The sequence below is a fragment of the Martes martes genome (assembly GCF_963455335.1).
Source record: "Martes martes genome assembly, chromosome: 8".
Taxonomy (NCBI): Eukaryota; Metazoa; Chordata; class Mammalia; order Carnivora; family Mustelidae; genus Martes; species Martes martes.
In genome coordinates, this window is record NC_137895.1 from 77,146,590 (window position 1) to 77,166,214 (window position 19,625).

A 19,625-nucleotide genomic window follows, 5' to 3' on the forward strand; every position below is an offset into this window, starting at 1 on the left:
CTTTTCATTTTGGGTTTATATGGTATCATTATTTAAACTTTACATTTGACTCATTATAGCAAACTGATGTAAAAATTAGTATATTTAAGATATTCCTGAAGATTAAGATTTTTTAATTTATTCCAGAAACTTTAGCTATCACTTACTGCATACTTGCTACAATACTATGAGGGAAACAAAGACAGTACTGGGAACACTAACAATGCAATGGTTTTCAACTCAGGCCACATGTTACCATCACCTGAGGAGTTCTTAATCATCACTCCAGACAGAATAACTGGGGTTTTCAACCTGGACGTGGGTGTGTTTTAAGAGTCCCAGGTATTTTCATTCAAGGTAGAGAATGACTCATCTAATGAGAAGTCTAATCTTTTAAGTTAGAGGTATTCCTTAGATTCACTTGCTAATTATTTCTGGTCTTGAAAAAATAAGGATGATACAGTTATAATATCTGTTCTTTTTTGGTCCAAATCTTGACAATTAAAAGTATTACTGAAATCATATGACTGAAAAAAATGCAAATACATTTCCCCAAACTTAAAGCATAGACATCATAGTGTTCCAAAGCAAATAAGAGAATTCTAGTGATTATAGAATTGATATTCCTTTTCTTCCTTTGCAACTGCCTGCTGGCCCAATTCACACTGTTTATTCGCAAGAGAAGAGAGATGTTTTTAAGCATTCTCCACAGATACAAAAAAACCTTTGGCTTTAAGGATGCTGCTGTGAAACACAGTTTGAGGATGAAATCCCCTACAAAGCTATCTTCCATCCTGCAACAAAAAAGTGTAGCAGTAGCATGTTCTGATGTAGAAAATAGGAAATAATCTATTAAAGCTGTACCTAGAGATAATCTGTTATTGGGTTACTTATAGAGCTTAATTTTAAAAAATAGTTTTATTGATGTTGCACTGATACTTACACATATTCTATTTATTTTGGCAAGGATAAAACTGTAAGCCTATAATGATATTTTGTCAAAATAATAACTTTAAAAAATACCCAAAAACATAAAAATAAAATCATCTTAATTTTTGCTTTAATTATTTTCTATTAATGTATCCTTAATCACAGGAAAATTTGGATTGTAGAAAATATAAAGAAGATAACAGAGATCACCCATAATGCCACATAGAAATAATCATATTTGGTATTATTACTTCACAATTTTATTTCTCCTAAATACTCAGTAATGCTACCTAAAAACGTGTTAAGTTTTTTTTTTAAGTACTGAAATTCTATCCTCTAGCAGATAAATTAGTTTAACCCATTTATATTTATTGTAACTTATTGTGAATCTTGATGTATTTCTAAAACTTTGTCTTATGGTTTTACTGCCAATATTTTTGCCCCTCTTCTCTATCCCTTCCTACCTTCTATTCAGTTGAGAACCTATTTTATACCTTGCATTTTTGAGGTCATAATCTATTACGTTTAGTCCTGCTTTTTTACATAAAAGTTTTTTGTGATTATGATTCTGATTATTATGATGCATAAGTTTAAGGCCTCCCTGATAATTTATCATTTTACTTAATTATAATATAAATAACTACAGTTATTTTATTAGAATAGCATTCTTATGGAGAATCACTGTATCAAAATATCTGAGCTTTTTAAAAACCTATAATGCATATTAATAAATTATTTTCTCAAAAGATTGTCTTGGTTACTGCTTCTTATAGTGATATTAGAAAATATTAATCATTGCATCCATACTGGCAATGAATGTTAATTTTAATGCTATAACAATTTGATCAAATAAAATATACATAGCATTTCTTAAAACTTTTTTGGTTTATTTTTTAATCGTTAATTTTTTTTCATGTACCTAATCATATCTTTTATCAATTTATCTATTGTGATCTTAATATTTTTTTCACATCTGTTGCTCTGAGCTCTGTATAGCTATGTCTATAATCTTTTTGAAGCTTTTCCCAGTTTATATTTTAACTTTTAAATTCACTAATAATTTTTAGTATATGCAATTTAAAAATTCTCCTTTGTGTTTTCGTTTATTCAGAGATTGGTATATGTTTTTTCCTTTTCCTATTAGTTTTTCTTTAGTGGGTTCGATTTTTTACATTTCAACCTTTAATTCATCTGAGTTTATTTTGACTGGGTTCAAATCTTAGTTCCCCTTCATAATAACATCCTTATCAATTGCTTCATCTATGTGCCTCAATTATGTCATCTCTGAAATGAACACAAAGAAAGAGTCTGTATCACAGGGTAATTGTGAGGGGTAAACAACATAATATATCTAAAGTGTATGGCGCATAGTAAATGCCCAGGAAATGTTACCTATTATTAAATCTGTTTATTCTTGGAAGAACATCACACTTTATTTATTTTTGTAAAGATCTTATTTATTTGACAGAGAGATACACAGCGAGAGAGTGAACACAAGCAGGGTGAGTGGGAGAAGGAGAAGCAGGCTTCCTGCTGAGCAGGAAGCCTGATGCAGGTGGATCCCAGGACCCTGGGATCATGACCTGAGCCAAAGGCAGATGCCTAATGACTGAGCCACCCAGGTGCCCCAAGCATCACACTTTAATTATGGAGCTTTATTTTATGCTTTTCTATCTGCTGGGATTTTTCTCATTTTATTAGTCTTGGGAAGGAATTTGGCACAGTATTCAAGCTCCTGAACTCTAGAGCTGAACTGTGTGGGTATAAATCCCAGCATCCAAACTAATTAACTATATGACCTTGGGTAAATTGCTTTACATATTTGTTTCTTAATTTCTCTATCTGTAAAATTGAGATATTTATGTCATTTGGCTCAGAGGTTTACTGTGAGGATTAAATACATGTAAAGTAGTTAGTGATAAGTGTGTTGCTATCATGAGCTATTATTTGTTTCAAAATATTCTTAATGTCATTTTCACCCATTTTATCCTCAAATGAAATTGAGACCTATTCTGTCAAGTTTAGACAGATCCCATTTCTATTTTGATTGCAAGTATGATGTTTTGGAAAAATTAATAATATTGAGTGTTTTTACCAAGGAAAAAGCTGTATTTCTCTAATTTTTCAATGCTGCTTTTAGATCTATCAGTAAATAATTACAGTTTTTAAAGTTTTTTTCACACTATTCAGAATACTACTAGGTAATTGTGTTTAATGTTGTACATAAGGGCTTTATTTTTCTTATTTTTAAGTATTTATTGTTAATACACAAGAAAGCCATTGTTTGGTGTATATTTATCTTCTGTATAGCCACTTTGCTCTTAATTCTGGTATTTCATTTAAATCCATTTTCTTTCCTATTCTTGTATATAATCACATAGTAAGCAAATAATAGTTTTGCCTCCTTTTTCCTAATTGTTTAAAATCTGAGTTTTTACTTTATTTTGTACTGTATTTTTACATAAGCCTCCAGAGTAATGCTGAATTCGTGTATTTAAGAGATATTCAGTGGCTGTTTTCCATGTTTCAGGTTCCATGGAGAGCACTTGATAAACACTTGATAAACCGGACAGCACAGCCATGGGTGCTGTCCATACAGAACTTTAAAACGGGTTCATAGTCTTCACATAGTATCTATCAAATGTTGTGTGTGGGTTTGCATTATTTGGAGAAGATGTTAAATAGTTTTCATTAGTTTATCAGAAAGAGTTTATAGCCATAAAAGGTTGAGAATCATTAGTCCCAATTCGTGGTGACAAATTTAAGCCTTATTTATATTCTGATTAATTTTACTTCATGATGATTTAAATGTTCTTATTCTTTATTATAGACTTTTTATATTTGAAAACAATGTGGTTGTATTATCAATTTCCTTAATGTATTCATATTTTTAAAAGCATCCACATTCAAAAAACTCAGTTATTGCTTTTCCATAGGTATCTGTTAAATAACTACACATTATAAAAAAGACTCTTTATAGATACATTAGTTTAAATTTTAAAAAACAGTATTTTGAGTGTTAAAAGACAATATTGAAGACACAATTCAAGTTACAACTTAGTCACCCATGGTTTCTAAGAAACATAGGAATAGATTGGGTCATGGTTTGCAATCTTAACTTGTGATTATTTATTGTAGACTAAAGATTAGGTATTTAAAGAAATGTGCTTAAATGAAAAATAAATATGCTTATGTATGTTTGTTTATTTGTTCTTTTGCCAGCAATTATTCTTAGCACATTTCTATTACTTTATTGCTAGGGAAGACAGCAGGTACAATGTCTACAGAACATTTTATCAGTTCAGTATACAGAGTAGGAGTCTGGCCAGCTGGCTGGCTCTACACAAACAAAACAAAGTTGAACAGTGTGCGAGATGCCCACTCTTAACGGACAAAGAACAAGCCTCATTCCCCATCTGCCTCTCACTTTACCCCACAATAGCATGCCTGTAGGTATACAGCCCTGGAGCAGCAGAGTAGTTGCTTCATGGAGCCAGTCATTGCAAATCCTTGAAAGCATTTTGAATGGAGGTATAAAACTTAAAGCATTGAACATTCCCTTCTCAGGTTATTATCTGTAAGGGTTCAATCTGCTATCTCAGCAAATTCACTTTCCATCTATTCATGTAATTTATTTACAAATAAACTAGGGAGATTCTTTAAAAAGTTGGTGAGAAGTGGCTAGACTTGTAATTGGAATCACTGACCCTCATTGAATGGATTTTAGCCACAATGTGAAGAGGAAAAGACAAAGATAGTAGATGCCATGAGTGATTTAAAAGAAAATGAAATTACCAAGACAGTTAAATATGACAGTACAATTAGAATGTGATTGAGGAAAGGGAACAGGGCAACAGGTATGTTCTTCCTTCTTTATTCAGTCTCTTCAGTTTATCCCTTCATGTATGGTACAATATTACATAATTATTATTTTTAGACCAATGAAATAATTAATACTCTCAAGGCATTTGTTAATTTATCCATTCAACATTTGTTCATTCAACATTTCCTGTATAAAGGCATGTGGTAGATTCTGGAGCTTTCCCTTTTGAAGCTTATAGACCAATGGGGGCATCATGCATTGATAAATATTTAACCATAAAATGCAATACTTACAGTGAAGGAAAGGCACAGGGAACTATGAAAGTGCAATAGAAAAACCATTATTTCACTTGTGGATTGAGAGACAGCTTCTCTAAGGAATGCTTAGGTTCCACTCTGAGAAATCTATGAGTCAGATATAGAAAAGCATGTGACAGGCAAGTAGGAATTAGACAAAGCAGAACCTTGTGGACCACATTAACACATTTATTATTATTATTATTATTATTATTATTATTTTAAATTTAGCGGGTCATAAATAGAGGAGGACCATATCGTATTCCTAATATTAAAAGGCACTGTAACTTCAGTTTGGGAATATTAAAAAGATTTGGAGATGAATAGTGGCGATGATTACACAACAATGTGAGTATTCTTAATGCCACAGAACTATACAGTTAAAAATGGTTAAAATGGTAAATATTGTGATGTACATATTTTATCACAATAACAAAAGAAATATACTCAATCTCTCTGAAAATATGCCCTCACGTGGATAATTATATTAAGCATCGTAGTGCGTTATGATGGTATTAGGAGAGGGAATTCATGTAAAGAGTTTGACAGATACTCTGGCTGAGTTCAACTATTATATGTATATTCCAATGATGAGAAAAATGAAAATGAGCACTGTGTTGTGGATGAAGATGTTAAGATCCAAGTACCATCATATATTATCATTGGCAAGTAGTGTTAACTGCTTAACTTCATTTTCTTGATTTGTTAATTGAGATGAAAAGCAGTTACCTATAGGTTATTTTGAAGGTAAAAGATATGTAAAATATATCTGTCCAGTATCTGGAATGTAGTAGGTGTTCAACAAATAAGTAATTTCTTTTACATGAGTACTACTCATGGGATATCAATCCCTAAAACTTCATAAAAATTATCAATAAAAGTCAAATACAGATATATCCATTGTAAATTTTAAGAGTGATAAAGATACTGGACTAATCCTGAAGTCATTTGTAAGGAGAGTGACTGCTGCATCATATGCTATAGGTATGTTTAATTTTGTAAGAAATTATCAACCTGCCTTTGGAAGTAGCTCTACCATTTTTGCATTCCCACAAGGATTGAATAAGATTTCCAGTTGTTCCAGGCTCCTCACCAGCATTTGGTGTTGCCAATGTTCTGGATTTGAGCCATTCTAATAGATGTGTAGTGATATTTTTTGTTTTGGTTTGCAATTCCCTAGTGACATGTCGCGACCGGCCAACAACAGGACTAGAATCGAGAGGATAAGAGGATGGTGAAGAACAAAGTTGCAAAGTGATGAGGACAGGAGGGGCAAAGTGGATGATGTCCAAGCAGTGCCAGTTTATTCAGAAGAGTGCTCTGATATAAGTATCGTACAGAGACAATCACAAGGAAGCAGTGATCCATTGCATTCTTAGAATAGTTTCCACAGGTTCCCCTTAGAAGGTTTCTTAAGGCTCATGTGCAAACATCCTGACGCCAAGAGGGCTGCTTAAAGATGAGTTCCCTATAGATAAGTAGACAGAGGACGGCCAAAGGGCATTCGGTGTGGTTTATGGCCCCTGCAGGAACAGCAAGTCAAGTTACTGATTCACGGCTTTAGGCCTGCATGTCCTGTTCCAGATAAGCCCCAGAGGGTGGTCGCGTAGGAGAGTCTGAGACCCATAGCACAGGCCCATTCTCAAAGCACCTCAACTTATTAACCACAGGATTGCTTTAACCCTTAGGTTTCAAGGAGGCGCGAGTCAGGGCCTGGTTTGGTTCTCTCTCAAGCTACTGCGCGACCTCCCACAGTGACATGTGATGCTGAACATCTTTTCATATGCTTATTTGCCATCTGTATATCTTCTTTGATGATGTGTCTATTCATATCTTTTGCTGTTTTTTAATTGGGTTGTTTTCTTGTTGAGTTTTAAGAGTTCTTTGTATATTTTAGATACTAGTTCTTTATCAAATATATCTTTTGCAGATATTTTCTCCCATTCTGTGACTTGCCTTTTAGTTCCCTTCATACTGTCTTTTGCAGAGCTGGAGCTTTTAATTTTAATGAAGTCCAGTTTATCAATTATTTTCTCCATGGAATGTGCCTTTATGCCTTTGGTGTTGTATGTACACAATGTCACCTAGGTTTTTCCTATGTTACTTTCTGGTTTTGTAGTTTTACATTTTACATTTAGATTTGTGATCCATTTTCTGAAGAGTGTAAAGTCCATGTCTAAAGTCATATTTTGTTCCAGGGACATTTGTTGAAAAGATGATCTTTGCTCCATTGTACTGCCTTTGCTCCTTTGTCAAAGATCAGGTGACTATATTTAAGTGGGTCTTTTCTGAGCTCTCTATTCTGTTCCATTGATCTATTTTTCTTTTGCCTGTATCACTCTCTTGTTTACTATAGCATTATAGTAAGTCTTGAATTCAGATAGTGTCAGTCTTCTGCCTTTGTTATTCTCCTTTAATATTGTGTTGTTGATTCTGGTTCTGTTACCTCTCCATCTAAACATTAGAATTGGTTTGTCAACATACAAAATAATGTAAGATAACTTGCTGGGAATTTGATTGGGATTCTATTGAATCTATAGATCAATTTGGGAAGAACTGGTATCTTGACAATGTTCAATCTTCTACCTTTTCAGCTTTGCATGAAAGTTTGCTAAGGGTGTCTGGGTGGCTTGGTCAGTTAAGTGTTTGCCTTCGGCTCAGGTCATGATCCCAGGTGCTGGGACTGAGCCCCACGTCGGGCTCACTGTCAGCAGTGAGTCTGCTTCTCCCTCTTTCTCTGCCTCTCCCCCAACTCATGCTCTCTTTCTCTCTCTCAAATAAATAAATAAAATCTTTAAAAAAAGAAAGTTTGCTAAAATACTTGTTTAATGAAAGAATAAATTGAACTCTTCCATACCGTAGCCATATCTCAAGAGTTTGTCCTCTTTCTGCAATTTAGTCCTAGTCAAAAAACCAACTGGCTGATAAAGTTAAAGATGTAACACTGAGAAGTTGCCTCTTTGCATTAGGCCTGTCTGAAGATAAAGGATGCATAGATTAGACAGATGCAATTAGTAGAAGGTGGCAGGAAGGACATAACTACAGTGTAGCTGAGCTTATCTTAGGTTAAAAAAACTATGCCACTATGTACACCCTAAAGATGCTGTGATCAATGGGGGTTTTCAGCTTTATAAAATAATATGTATGTTTCCTGGAAACAAACTGAGGGTTACAGAAGGGAGGGGGTAATTAATTGCCTAACCTTTTTTTTTTTTTCCACCTTAACTATGGAGATTTTTTTTTTTTTTTTAAGATTTTATTTAATTATTTTACAGAGAGAGAGCGAGATCACAAGCAGGCAGGCAGAGAGAGGGGGAAGCAGGCTCCCTGCCAAGCAGAGAGCCGACACAGGGCTCGATCCCAGGACCCTGAGATCATGACCTGAGCTGAAGGCAGAGGCTTAACCCGCTGAGCCACCCAGGCGCCCCAACTGTGGAGGTCTTTATATCATTTCTGTATAGTCATGTAAGGAGTTTAATTTTCAAGCTAAATAAAAATGGCTTAAAATGTCAATGATTATTTAGGATTTGGGGATAGAAATATGGATGTATTGAATTCAACCCTGATACTTTATTGAATAAGACTAAAAGTCTTTTAATAACCTTAATAAATCTTATGCGTTCAAAATTAGCTCACAAAAATAAGAGAGGCTGAGTTACTGCATTCTCAAATCTATGAGTTTCTAACAACTTTAAGAAACTGAAACTACAGTAGTGATATTCCTTAAATCTTTGAAACACCAAGCAAGATTTTTAAAAATCTGTTTTAATTCAGCAAGAATTTTTGAGTAAAAGCCAAAAGTATTTTTTTTAAACTCATAGAAACTTGAATAAAGTAAATAATTCTGGCAATTAAACAAAAGTCTGCAGGGCCCCTGCCAGTAGATACAACTGTCTCTGCTTTCTTCCCTTGTTTTAAATTTTTAGTTAGTGAGAGGGCCATGATGGGGAAAATATCATTTCAAGTTTATATTTCTGCTATTTTTTAAAAATTTCCCTTTCATTTTTCCATTGCATAAAACAAACTGACTTGGGAGTTCTACCTGTTACCAGGCTTCAAATGTTATCTCTAGGCAGACGTTCAGATACCTATTCCCAACCCCAACACCTTCCATATTCTGGTCTCATTTTTTCAGATGTTTACTTGGTAGCTCCACTTGGATGCATAATAGGAAACTGAAACCTATTACATATTCAAAACTAAATCTCTACTCAACTTACTGCTTCCCCTTTGCCAAGTGCAGTGTCTTCCAAATGGGCAATAGGCAAGCCAAGAGGTGAGAACTCACCCCTGACCTCCCTCCTTTCCTTCACCTCCTGTTTTCAAGTAGAGTTTATTCCTCACAGGTCCAGAGTCCCCTTGAAACTAAGGACCATAGATCTTGGGTTTGTTGAATCCCTAAGGACCTAACACAGGGTATATGATAGACCCTTAAATGTTTTTAAACAAATGAAATTGCCTATATAACCGTTTCTATGTTTGCTAACTAAATTACTGATTTTATGTATCTATAGTGCAAATTGTATTGGCAACTGCAGAATGTTAGAGAATCCATTAGATCTTGGAAGAGAAATGGTGTCGTATCATTCCTCCCATTTGCAGAAATGCATGGAATTATGCTCAAACCAGTGTTAACTGTTTAATAGTGAATCTTGTGCTTAAAGGCTTCTAAATGAAGGCAGTTACATAGCCTTTCACAGGTGTGGTGCTTTTTCTTTTAATTATCAGCTTTCTTCTATGACATATCTTCAGTGGGATTAAATACACATATCCCCACTCACATGTGCACACATGTATTTATTGATCACATAGGGTGCAAAGTATTTAAACTCCAATAGAAATATGAAAATATGTATGTCATGTTTTTTTTTCCTCAATAACTTCTAATCTAGATAGGGGTGAAGAAGAACTAATACAGGGCGCCTGGGTGGCTCAGTGGGTTAAAGCCTCTGCCGTCGGCTCAGGTCATGGTCCCGGGGTCCTGGGATCGATCCCCGCATCGGGCTCTCTGCGAAGCAGGAAGCCTGCTTCCCTTCCTCTCTCTGCCTGCCTCTCTGCCTACCTGTGATGTCTCTGTGAAATAAATAAAATCTTAAAAAAAAAAGAACTAATACAGGTGTCTTGTGTACATTTTTCATATAATTCTTACAAGTACACGTTAGTGTTCCCATTTGCCAATTGAATATAACTTGCCAAATGAAATAGTCATATGAAAGAATTCTGACTGCATCTACACTCTTGTATTTTAATCTCATTGCCTTTTGATAATATAAATATCTTAAAATGCTCTTACCATATGCCCAAACCAGACTTTCCAGGACAGTTTTATAATCAGATGTTCTGCTATACTTACCCCCATAAGCCATCAAGACCTGTCAAAATACCAAATTTTGGCAAAGAAACCACGTCTCCAAAATAATTTTTTTCTCAACCCCTGAAATTGTCTTCAAATATGTTTTCTAATAAAGTGTCCCTATATTCAGTTGAAATTGGCTTTGCATTTGAAAGATAAGCAAGAACCTTATAATAAGGAATCCATGAGTGAGTCAAACAAATCACTCCATGATTTTATTTATTTATTTTTAAGGATTTTGTTTATTTATTTGACAGAGAGAGAGAGGACGAAAGAGAGGAAACACAAACAGGCAGAGCAGGCAGAGGGAGAACCCGGCTCCCCACCTAGCAGGGGGCCCGATGCAGTACTTGATCCCAGGACTCTGGGATCACAACCTGAGTTGAAGGCAGACACATAACTGATTGAGCCACCCAGGGACCCCTCACTTAATGATTTTAGAAAATGAAGAAAACCTCATACGAGTTTACCAGAGGATAGACTTTCCTATAAAGATAAATCTTGATCTACATCTTGAAATGTAGAAGAGATGTGTTTTCTCCTCCATAAACTGAGGTTAATAATAATAACTACATGATTGGTTCATATGAACATTACTTAATACTTAAGCTTCTAGAACAGGGCCTGGTTTGCAAGTTGAGAGATGATGGAGTGTGTTTTTCTGTTAACCATTAAACTAAGGACTATTTAATTAATTTTTAATTTCTATAATATTTCTAGTGATAATTATAGAATATATGATATTATAAAGTATAAAATATACAATATCATAATTATAATTTCTATAACCTAGTATAATATATAGTATGACATATAAAATAAGTACTCAATAGATATTTGTTGAATGAATTATGAAATGATGGTGTATCATTTGACAAATCCTAAGGCAGAGAGTACAAGAGAGTTAACTTTTTTGAAGATCAAATTAAATTTTGTATTATTCACTGAGCTTCAGATATTTGTACACATGTTCATTAAAAAAATAAACTTACGGCACAGGTTAGTCCTGGTGACAGGGATTGGGGATAGATCCAGTGAGAGTGCTCTGATCCTTGTGCCTAACTAGTCTTTAAGTTTCTGAAGTTTGAGAATTTGCCTCCGCTTCTATTGCCAACTGGGGTTCGTCCGGCTCTTTCATATAGTAGGTGCTCAACAGATACTTTTTTGATAAGACTTATGTTTGATACAAAGAAATAACTACTTATATTATGAGAGATTAAAGTTATTAACAGAAACTATGGAATTCCTTTCTTTTAGATTTCAGTTTTCGCATCAGCCATATCTTTGTTCTGAAATTATATATAAATGGAAGGATGTATCCACTCTTATCTTATTGGAAACTTAATTAATATTTAATACAAATTTGAGTAAAAAGGGATAAGGCTCTTTGTACAGCTCAAGACCATGTTGCTGTTGTAAATCTGAAACCTCCACATAAGGGCATCAAAATGTAGGAGTTAGGGAGCTTCCCCAGTATCTCTTCTGTCAATGGAACCACGGAAAGTAGACAAGAACAGAGTGCTCATCAACCAAAGCACTTGGGACTAAAGAGAATGATGATATTTTCTTCCAGAACAATTCAGCAAGGCAAACTCACTCACTGATGTGGAAGGAATCAAAAGTTCAGCACTTGGCATTTAAGGTTCCATAATTTGATTTCACTCTTCTTCCCACTTATCCTTTTCTAATGCAGGCTCCCATGAGTTCTGGCCATATTAAATTCTGTAGAGTTGTCTGAATTTAACCTTTACTTTCCCCCTTCATGCTTTTATTATTGCCACTTTCTTCTACTTGTGTAGATCTGCCTATCAAATATCGACCAATGCTTTGCTTTCAGTAATTACTCCATAAATGTATTCAACAGACATTAAATGAGTGCCTTCAATGTGTAAGGCTTTGCATTAGGCAAATAGGGTATAGAAAGTGGAATGAGCCAAACTGCTGTTGAGACATTTAAATATAGAAAATCTCTCATTGTATGTATGTCTTTGATTTACTATTATGTTTGCTGCTGCTACAAAATGTCGCGACTTGGTAGGTGCTTCATAAATATGTGTGGGGTGAATGAATAATTAAAAATTACTATCCAGCTATCTTTCTGATTACATTATTTTACAATCTTCAAAGAAAATGAAACACATTTCTTGGTCTTTGAATAGTATGCAATAAAAACTGATGTCTGATTAAATAGCACAAATATTCTCGCATTCCCTCTTACATATGTTTCAAAAATGAATACTTGTTTAATTGTTTTACTAGAATTTTACTAGAAATGAAGTGCATTTAAAAAATAATTATCTCATATTGTTTCTAGCTATATGGGCCTAAATTATTTTGGTAGGAGTCATTCATCAATTTAAGTACTGATACAATACCTATAGCTAGTGACTCTTCTCTCCTATTTAAAAAAAATGGAATGTCAAAGGTTATATCCTACTCGTTCCTTCTGTGTGGTATCTATCTTAACCTGAACAGCAGCTAATAGGAGATATAAGATCATTGGCCTTGTTCTTCAATCATGAGTGGGACTCTTGTTAGAAGACAGTCGGAAATTTTATGTGCCTTTAGACTGGTGGGGTAGAATAAATATCTGCTCTTTTACATGCAAGACATACGGATACTGTGTAGCACGTAGCAGCTGCTGACATCCTGAACATTTGCAGCTGCATTAGGGAGAACGGCTTCACGTGGAGCTTCAGAAAGCTGAGTGGCAGAGGCAGTGAATCCTTTTTATCAGACATGACCATCTCTATAAAGGAATAAAGTCGTACAAAGGAGAGATTACAGCCCAGGAGTTCTTTAAAACTCCCAGTGTAAGTTGAGTGAGTGTTTCAATCTGGTATGGTTTCTTCCCAGGTTTTGCTCTTTTGTGAATGTCTAAGAGCAAAAAGTAAGGAAGTTTGAAAGTTCTGTCTTGCTGGCATGGGACTTTTTTTTTTTCCCCTGCTTTCAAAGACTTATTAAATTCTGTTCTGGATTATTAGATATGAATCACAGGGAAGGTATCATGGAACACATTTCTTTGAAGTAGTACAGCTATCTCAGATCAGTTTGAACTGCCGTTGGGCAACAAGAGAAGTTAACAGCACATTCAGTCATGTCAATTGTAGTCCAACAGGTCTCATTTAACAGTAGGAAACCTTCCAGGTATTAGTCAAAGTGATATATCAAAATGCCTCTTTCATTACGACATGATAAAGTAAATCAGATGTAGACATACAGGATATTCAATTCTCACCCAGAGCAAATGGCACAACAAAGTGCCATGCAGACATAATTTCAAGAGGTGAGTTGCTGAATGTTGCATACCTTCTGATTTTTAGAGTGTGCTGGTTAAACTTGTGGCCCAATGAATTCAGCACACATTTGATTGTTCTCTCTCTCTCTTTTTTTGATTGTTCTCTTTAAGTGTTGGAAATATTTTGACCTTCACTTGATATACTTACTACAATAGTTTTTGAACTTTGTATGCCTACACATTACCTGGGAAGCTTGATTAAAATGTAAATACTTGGGTTATTTCCCCAGAGACTCTAACTTTCTTGGGAGTTTCTCAGAATTGTATTTTTTTAAGAAGTACATCCAAGTGCTGTTAAGGTAGGTATGCCCTAGCCTGTATTTTGGGAAGCACTAACCCATTAGCTGAGGTTTCCTTGTTATCTTCAACACCCCTACTCATTATTTGGATCCATTCAGTTGCTTTCACTGATCCTTTAGGCAAATCATTGACAACACAGCAATTATCAGTTCTGTTTCCCAGTATCCTTCCAAACTTGTACCAAAACTCACCTGTCATATTTTACCTTTTATTTGACATTCATCTGTTTTTGTGAATAGTAATTCTTTGCCAAAAGTAGCACTATATTCAAAGTAGAATAAAATATGTATTTGCCCTTGATTAATAAATGGATTCTTATTAATACACTGATAGGAAAGAAGTTGAGTGGAACTTCTCATAAATATATGTTTGAGTTTTCAATCTTGCTTGATAAAACAGCTCCTCCCTTGTTCATTGACTGAATCAGTAATTCTTGGAATTGCAAATACTTAAAAAATCATATTGCCTGATTTGCTCATGATTACTATCTCCATTTTCCATTAGTATCTCAATCTTATAATTTCAAGCAAAATAATTGGGTAGAATTGGCACCATGTCATTTTCATGGGGTGGTAGGGGGGGATAGTTTGGAATCGGCAAGGCCTTTCTGCATTTTCTCAGATTTCAAGAGATACCTAACCCTATATACATACACTCCTAAAATGTGGGACAAAATATATGTAGGACTTCCTATTTACTACCTAAAAGTGATGATTTCCTGAAACTACCTCTATGAATAACCATGACTTCGTCAATTATAGTCTTGTATGACATCATTGGCTTAAATTAGCCTGTGAAAAATAATGTGCTATAAATATCACAAGCAGGGGTTCTACTATTTTTAAGTCCCTCTGCATGTATTACATGATTTTAAAAATAAATGGGTAATTAGCTTAATCATAAATCTAATTATCTAAAAATGTGAGTAGTCAATTGTTCTATACAATGCAGGTTGTGCTGTCAGCACTCAATTAATATCTGTATCTTCAAAGCACCTTCAAAAAAATTTTTTTTTCTCAGTAGTCTCTTAGTCATGTTTCACAATCTGGTGATGTTATATTTATTGAAATGTTTTGAAATCTATTGTATCATTCCTCCTTTTCCATATACTTCACACAAAATTGAGTGGTGGGCTGTTTCAGGGACTAAGATGGTTGCAGTCTAAAGACTATTATGCTCTACCCGCTAGTGGAATAATGGATGACTGTTCTGAGAAAGGATACTCTTTGCTTTTCATTTTCAGAAAATGGGGTATTTTCCTTGAGTGTGTGCTCTTACTCTTTGGCTTTGAACAGCAAGTTCTTCAGAAAGTTTTGCTAAGTATATTTGATCATAGCAGGGAGCTGCTAAAATATTGTTCCTGACTTTACAGGAAAACTGTTGAAGATAATAATAACTTGATGACAGAGTTTAAAGAAGTCAGTGTGAGGCTGGAGAAGAACGTCTAAAGTATGCAGTTATTCAGCGAGAGGGAGATGTGTCACCTATGTTTAAAGTTAGATTTCATCTGAAAATTAATTGAAGATACAGAATATCAACATGAAGATATTTAATGGACTTAACTTTTAAATATATAATATCCCCTTTCTAAAGGGGTGGTGTCTTTTAGTCTTTTAGGTTCAAAAACTAGTTTTATTTCTGGAAAATTTAATTTATTCCACTTTAATATTTACTTTTGTTCTATACATATGTTGTAGGGTTTTTTTTTTAATATTTTATTTATTTGACGAGAGAGGGACCACAAGTAGGCAGGGCAGCACACAGAGAGAGAGCGAGGGGGAAGCAGGCTCCCCGCTGAGCAGAGATCCCAATGTGGGGCTCGATCCCAGGAGTCTGGGATCATGACCTGAGCTGAAGGCAGAGACTTACCCCACTGAGCCACCCAGGCGCCCCTGTTGTAGGGTTTTTATTTACACACACACACGTACATGCACACATGTATCCATAGCCACATATGTATTAGTATTCACAATCCTGTGAAGAAGGAACTTAAGTTTCCATTATACAGACTGGGTGACTGATTCCTCAGGGAGATTAAGTGACTTGTATTGCAGAAGCAGAATTTCAGAAAATGAGTCTGAGGATAAAATGTCCCCTGCTCTTACAACATAGAACATAGAGTAGGAGATATTGGTGTCTTTTCACCTAGATTAATCTGCATTCAATTCCAATAAGCTTCCTCTATTTTCTGGAAATAATACTTTATAGCATATGTTTCTCAGAAATAATATGAGCGTCATAAGTAAATATTCTTTTTGACATGGCTTTTCTTTGTGTGTGTGTGTGTGTTTGTTTATTTGACCGACAGCGATCACAAGTAGGCAGAGAGGCAGGCAGAGAGAGAGGAGGAAGCAGGCTCCCTGCTGGGTAGAGAGCCGATGCAGGGCTCCATCCCAGGACCCTGGGATCATGACCTGAGCCGAAGGCAGAGGCTTTAACCTACTGAGCCACCCAGGCGCCCCAACATGACCCTTGATAAACTGTGTTAAGGGTCGATCGGGATGTCTTTTTTTCTTTGTAAAATAGAGATGTGACAATTTGATTATATATGTTAATATTTTATCAGTATTTGTAAAATCTTGTTCTCTGTCAAAGTAAATGATTGTATAACCATCAGTTGAATGAAATATTAGTTGCATTTGGCCTTAATTATATAATCCTTTAATTATATAACAGTACTGAATACTTTGCTCATAATTGTTGTTGGCTAAATGCTTGCCAATGTATTGTTGAAGCTTTTTAAAATAACATGTGGATTAGCCTATGCCAAAACTAAACATAAGAGCTAGATAGTGTCTGTACCACAGAAAACTGAGTATCTAGATATGGACCAAATTACTCAAAAGGAGAACATTAGCATTGTCTAACTTAGAAAGGGAGAGGTGGGGAACAAGACAAGTGTGGGAAGAAAGAAGGAAAAGCAAGGAAGGAATATAGTGTGCCACATTATGTAGTCTTATGGTAACATGTTGTTTTAATGTGTGACTAAGACATTTAATAAAGGATGCTGGAGAAAATAAATTGAATTTCCTTGGAAATTAGGGAAGTGCCAATACATGTCAGGGTTACAGCAGTCACTAGACACCTAGAGATCTGTGATGGTTTGGAGGATGCTGCCGCCGAGTAGAAAAGCCACGGGGCTCTGAAGGCTAGCAAGTTCAGGGAGCTGGCCAGCCCAGTGCGGCCTCAGGGACAGGAATGCATCCTTGGTTCCTGCTTTTAAACATTACGTATTTTCAGCCACTGAGAAGAAAAAGACCTGCTCCTGTAAGTGGCACGTCTTTGTCAGAGTTGTTTGTTTTTTTCATTTGCTGCAGCACTTTCAGGCCTGTGGGGCCTGGGGAGTGAGCTGTGAATAATGGAATGGTATGTCCTCCAGAGTGAAGGAAGAAGAGCAGTTTCTTCTGCATTAGCAGGACTGGGTTTCAGCCTCTCTGCCTCTCTCCTCTGCAGCGCTGCTTAGGGGATGTGATCAGGGAGTCACAAATGATAGGATAACTGGTGACACAATAGAACAAGTCTCTAACAGAAAACAAATGTGTGGACAAGATCTGAAAGATGCTTTTATATTTGAACAGCAAGAAACCCATTAAATGAAATAAATTACATGCTGTCAGGCTGATGACTCAGTGTCCTATTGAAACAGGCAATATTTTGGAGTGAAGGAAAAGATAGCATGGTATGACACAGACAAGCTCAAAATAATGAAAACTTCTCCTTCTGACTCGAGCGTGAATATTCAGATGAGAAGACAGACTTCCGACACTCAGTGGAGTGCATATTAAAAAACGCTTTAAAATATTGCTAGTTAGACAACTATATTCTAGACTATGTTTATAAGTAGCAATAATCCCTAACAAAGAACAAAGCTCCAATAAGTGGCATTCCTTGTTATTTATTTTCACCATCCTACCCTTATTTTAAGGAATTAAAGTTAAATTTCTGTTTGTTTATGGCAAATGCTTTGGAATAGTTATTGGGTGGTCCATTCTTTCCTTCATTTATTCAGTTCAGTAAATGTGTATCGAGAACTTCTTGTGCCAGGCATTATAAAAGCAACAATGAGCAAGAGACATGTGCCCTGACCTTACGGGCCTATGGCCTAGTAGAATAAAAAATTAATATTTATTAAATAGCTTCATAGTAAATATTTCACACGCACAATGTTATACAACTCTTAGACTAGTCCTATGAAATAGTCGTTCTTTCCATATTTTACACATGAAGGAAACTAGGGTTAGAGATTGAATAACTTGCCATAAGTTGCAAGCTGAGGAATGGATGAGAAAATTTGAAGTCAGAATAACAGAGAGTAGAATGGAGGTTATCAGATGCTGAGGTGTGGGAAAAAGAGGAGGTGAAAAATAGAGAGGACTGTCGGTTCCCAGTGGCTTGGAGGAGGAGATATTGGGCTTGGAGGAGGAAATCTGATGAGTTACTGTGTAATAGGTACAGAGGTTCAGTTTTGAAAGATGTAAAAACCTATGGTGATGGGTGGTGGTAATGGTTGTTCAACAATATGAATTTACACAATACCAGTGAACCGTACACTTTAAAATGGTTGGAATAGTATAAGTGTTGCCGTTAACGGGGAAACATTTTATGACAAGTACCCAGGGTATTTGTATATGTGCTATTTGTAAAAACTTTGACAAAATGAAGAACCATTACAAAAAACCATGATGTTCATTATTTAGTACATTAGTAATTTATCACTAATTGTAATAATATTTGAAAGAAAAACAACCACAATATCTTTAATTGATTCTTCCTACCAGCCCTTCAGTTAAATTTGATCTTCAAATTAAATTGATTGATTTGGAAATGTTTATAACTATGCCATTTGTACAAAAAGTACTGTTAGGCTCAATTGTTAGAGTTAAAAAGTAGAAGACACCAATTGAGTGACTTGCTCATGTTCCTACAGTGTCAACCCTGGAGTCAGGTGATAACCCTCTGATACCAAGTCTACTTGCTTCATAAAACATGGTGCTTACAAATATTTTTAAATAAACTAAAACTTATTCTATAAATAAGAAACATAAAATAAAATGAAATCGCTAATATTGTTGACCCCAAATGAGCATTTACTTTTCCTTTTTTTTTTTTTTCTATCCTACCCTTTTCCTTCCCCCCCCCCTTTTTCTTCTGTTTTTGATGCAGGTGTTTATTATCCAGCTACCATAAAGCTAAAGCTTTTTTGGAAAATAAAAACAAACCTTTATACATACAAGATGAAAATGTGGTTGCTGGTCAGTCACCTTGTGTTACTATATTTTACAGCCTGTTTATCAGGTAAGAAATATCCTTTGCGAATAACATGGAGGACATTAGGAGAAGGAAAGGAAAAGTAAATTGGGGTAAATCAGAGGGGGAGACAAAGCATAAGAGACTATGGACTCTGAGAAACTGAGGGTTTTGGAGGAGAAGGGGGTGGGGGGTTTGGGGAGCCCGGTGATGGGTATTAAGGAGGGCACTGTTGCATGGAGCACTGGGTGTGGTGCATAAACAATGAATCTTGGAACACTGAAAACATGAAATTAAGATGTAAAAAAAAAAAAAAGAAATATCCTTTGCGTAGTCTCTAAGTTATGTCAATATAATCAATATGTGTGTATTCACTTTATTAAATCTGGTACATGAAAT

General features: G+C 35.3%; 1 protein-coding gene across 3 annotated transcripts in view; it reads left to right on the plus strand.

The window, feature by feature from the left end:
* Positions 1 to 19,213: 19,213 nt before the first annotated feature.
* The window catches only part of CNTN1 (contactin 1), a gene marked incomplete at both ends in the record, with an annotated part of 164,621 nt that continues 164,209 nt past the window's right edge, over positions 19,214 to 19,625 (plus strand). For all 3 annotated transcript variants that reach the window (XM_080811380.1, XM_080811381.1, XM_080811382.1), the window contains one exon: positions 19,214 to 19,274. In XM_080811380.1, coding sequence (XP_080667506.1) covers positions 19,214 to 19,274 — 61 coding nt within the window. The remainder of the gene's footprint in view (positions 19,275 to 19,625) is intronic.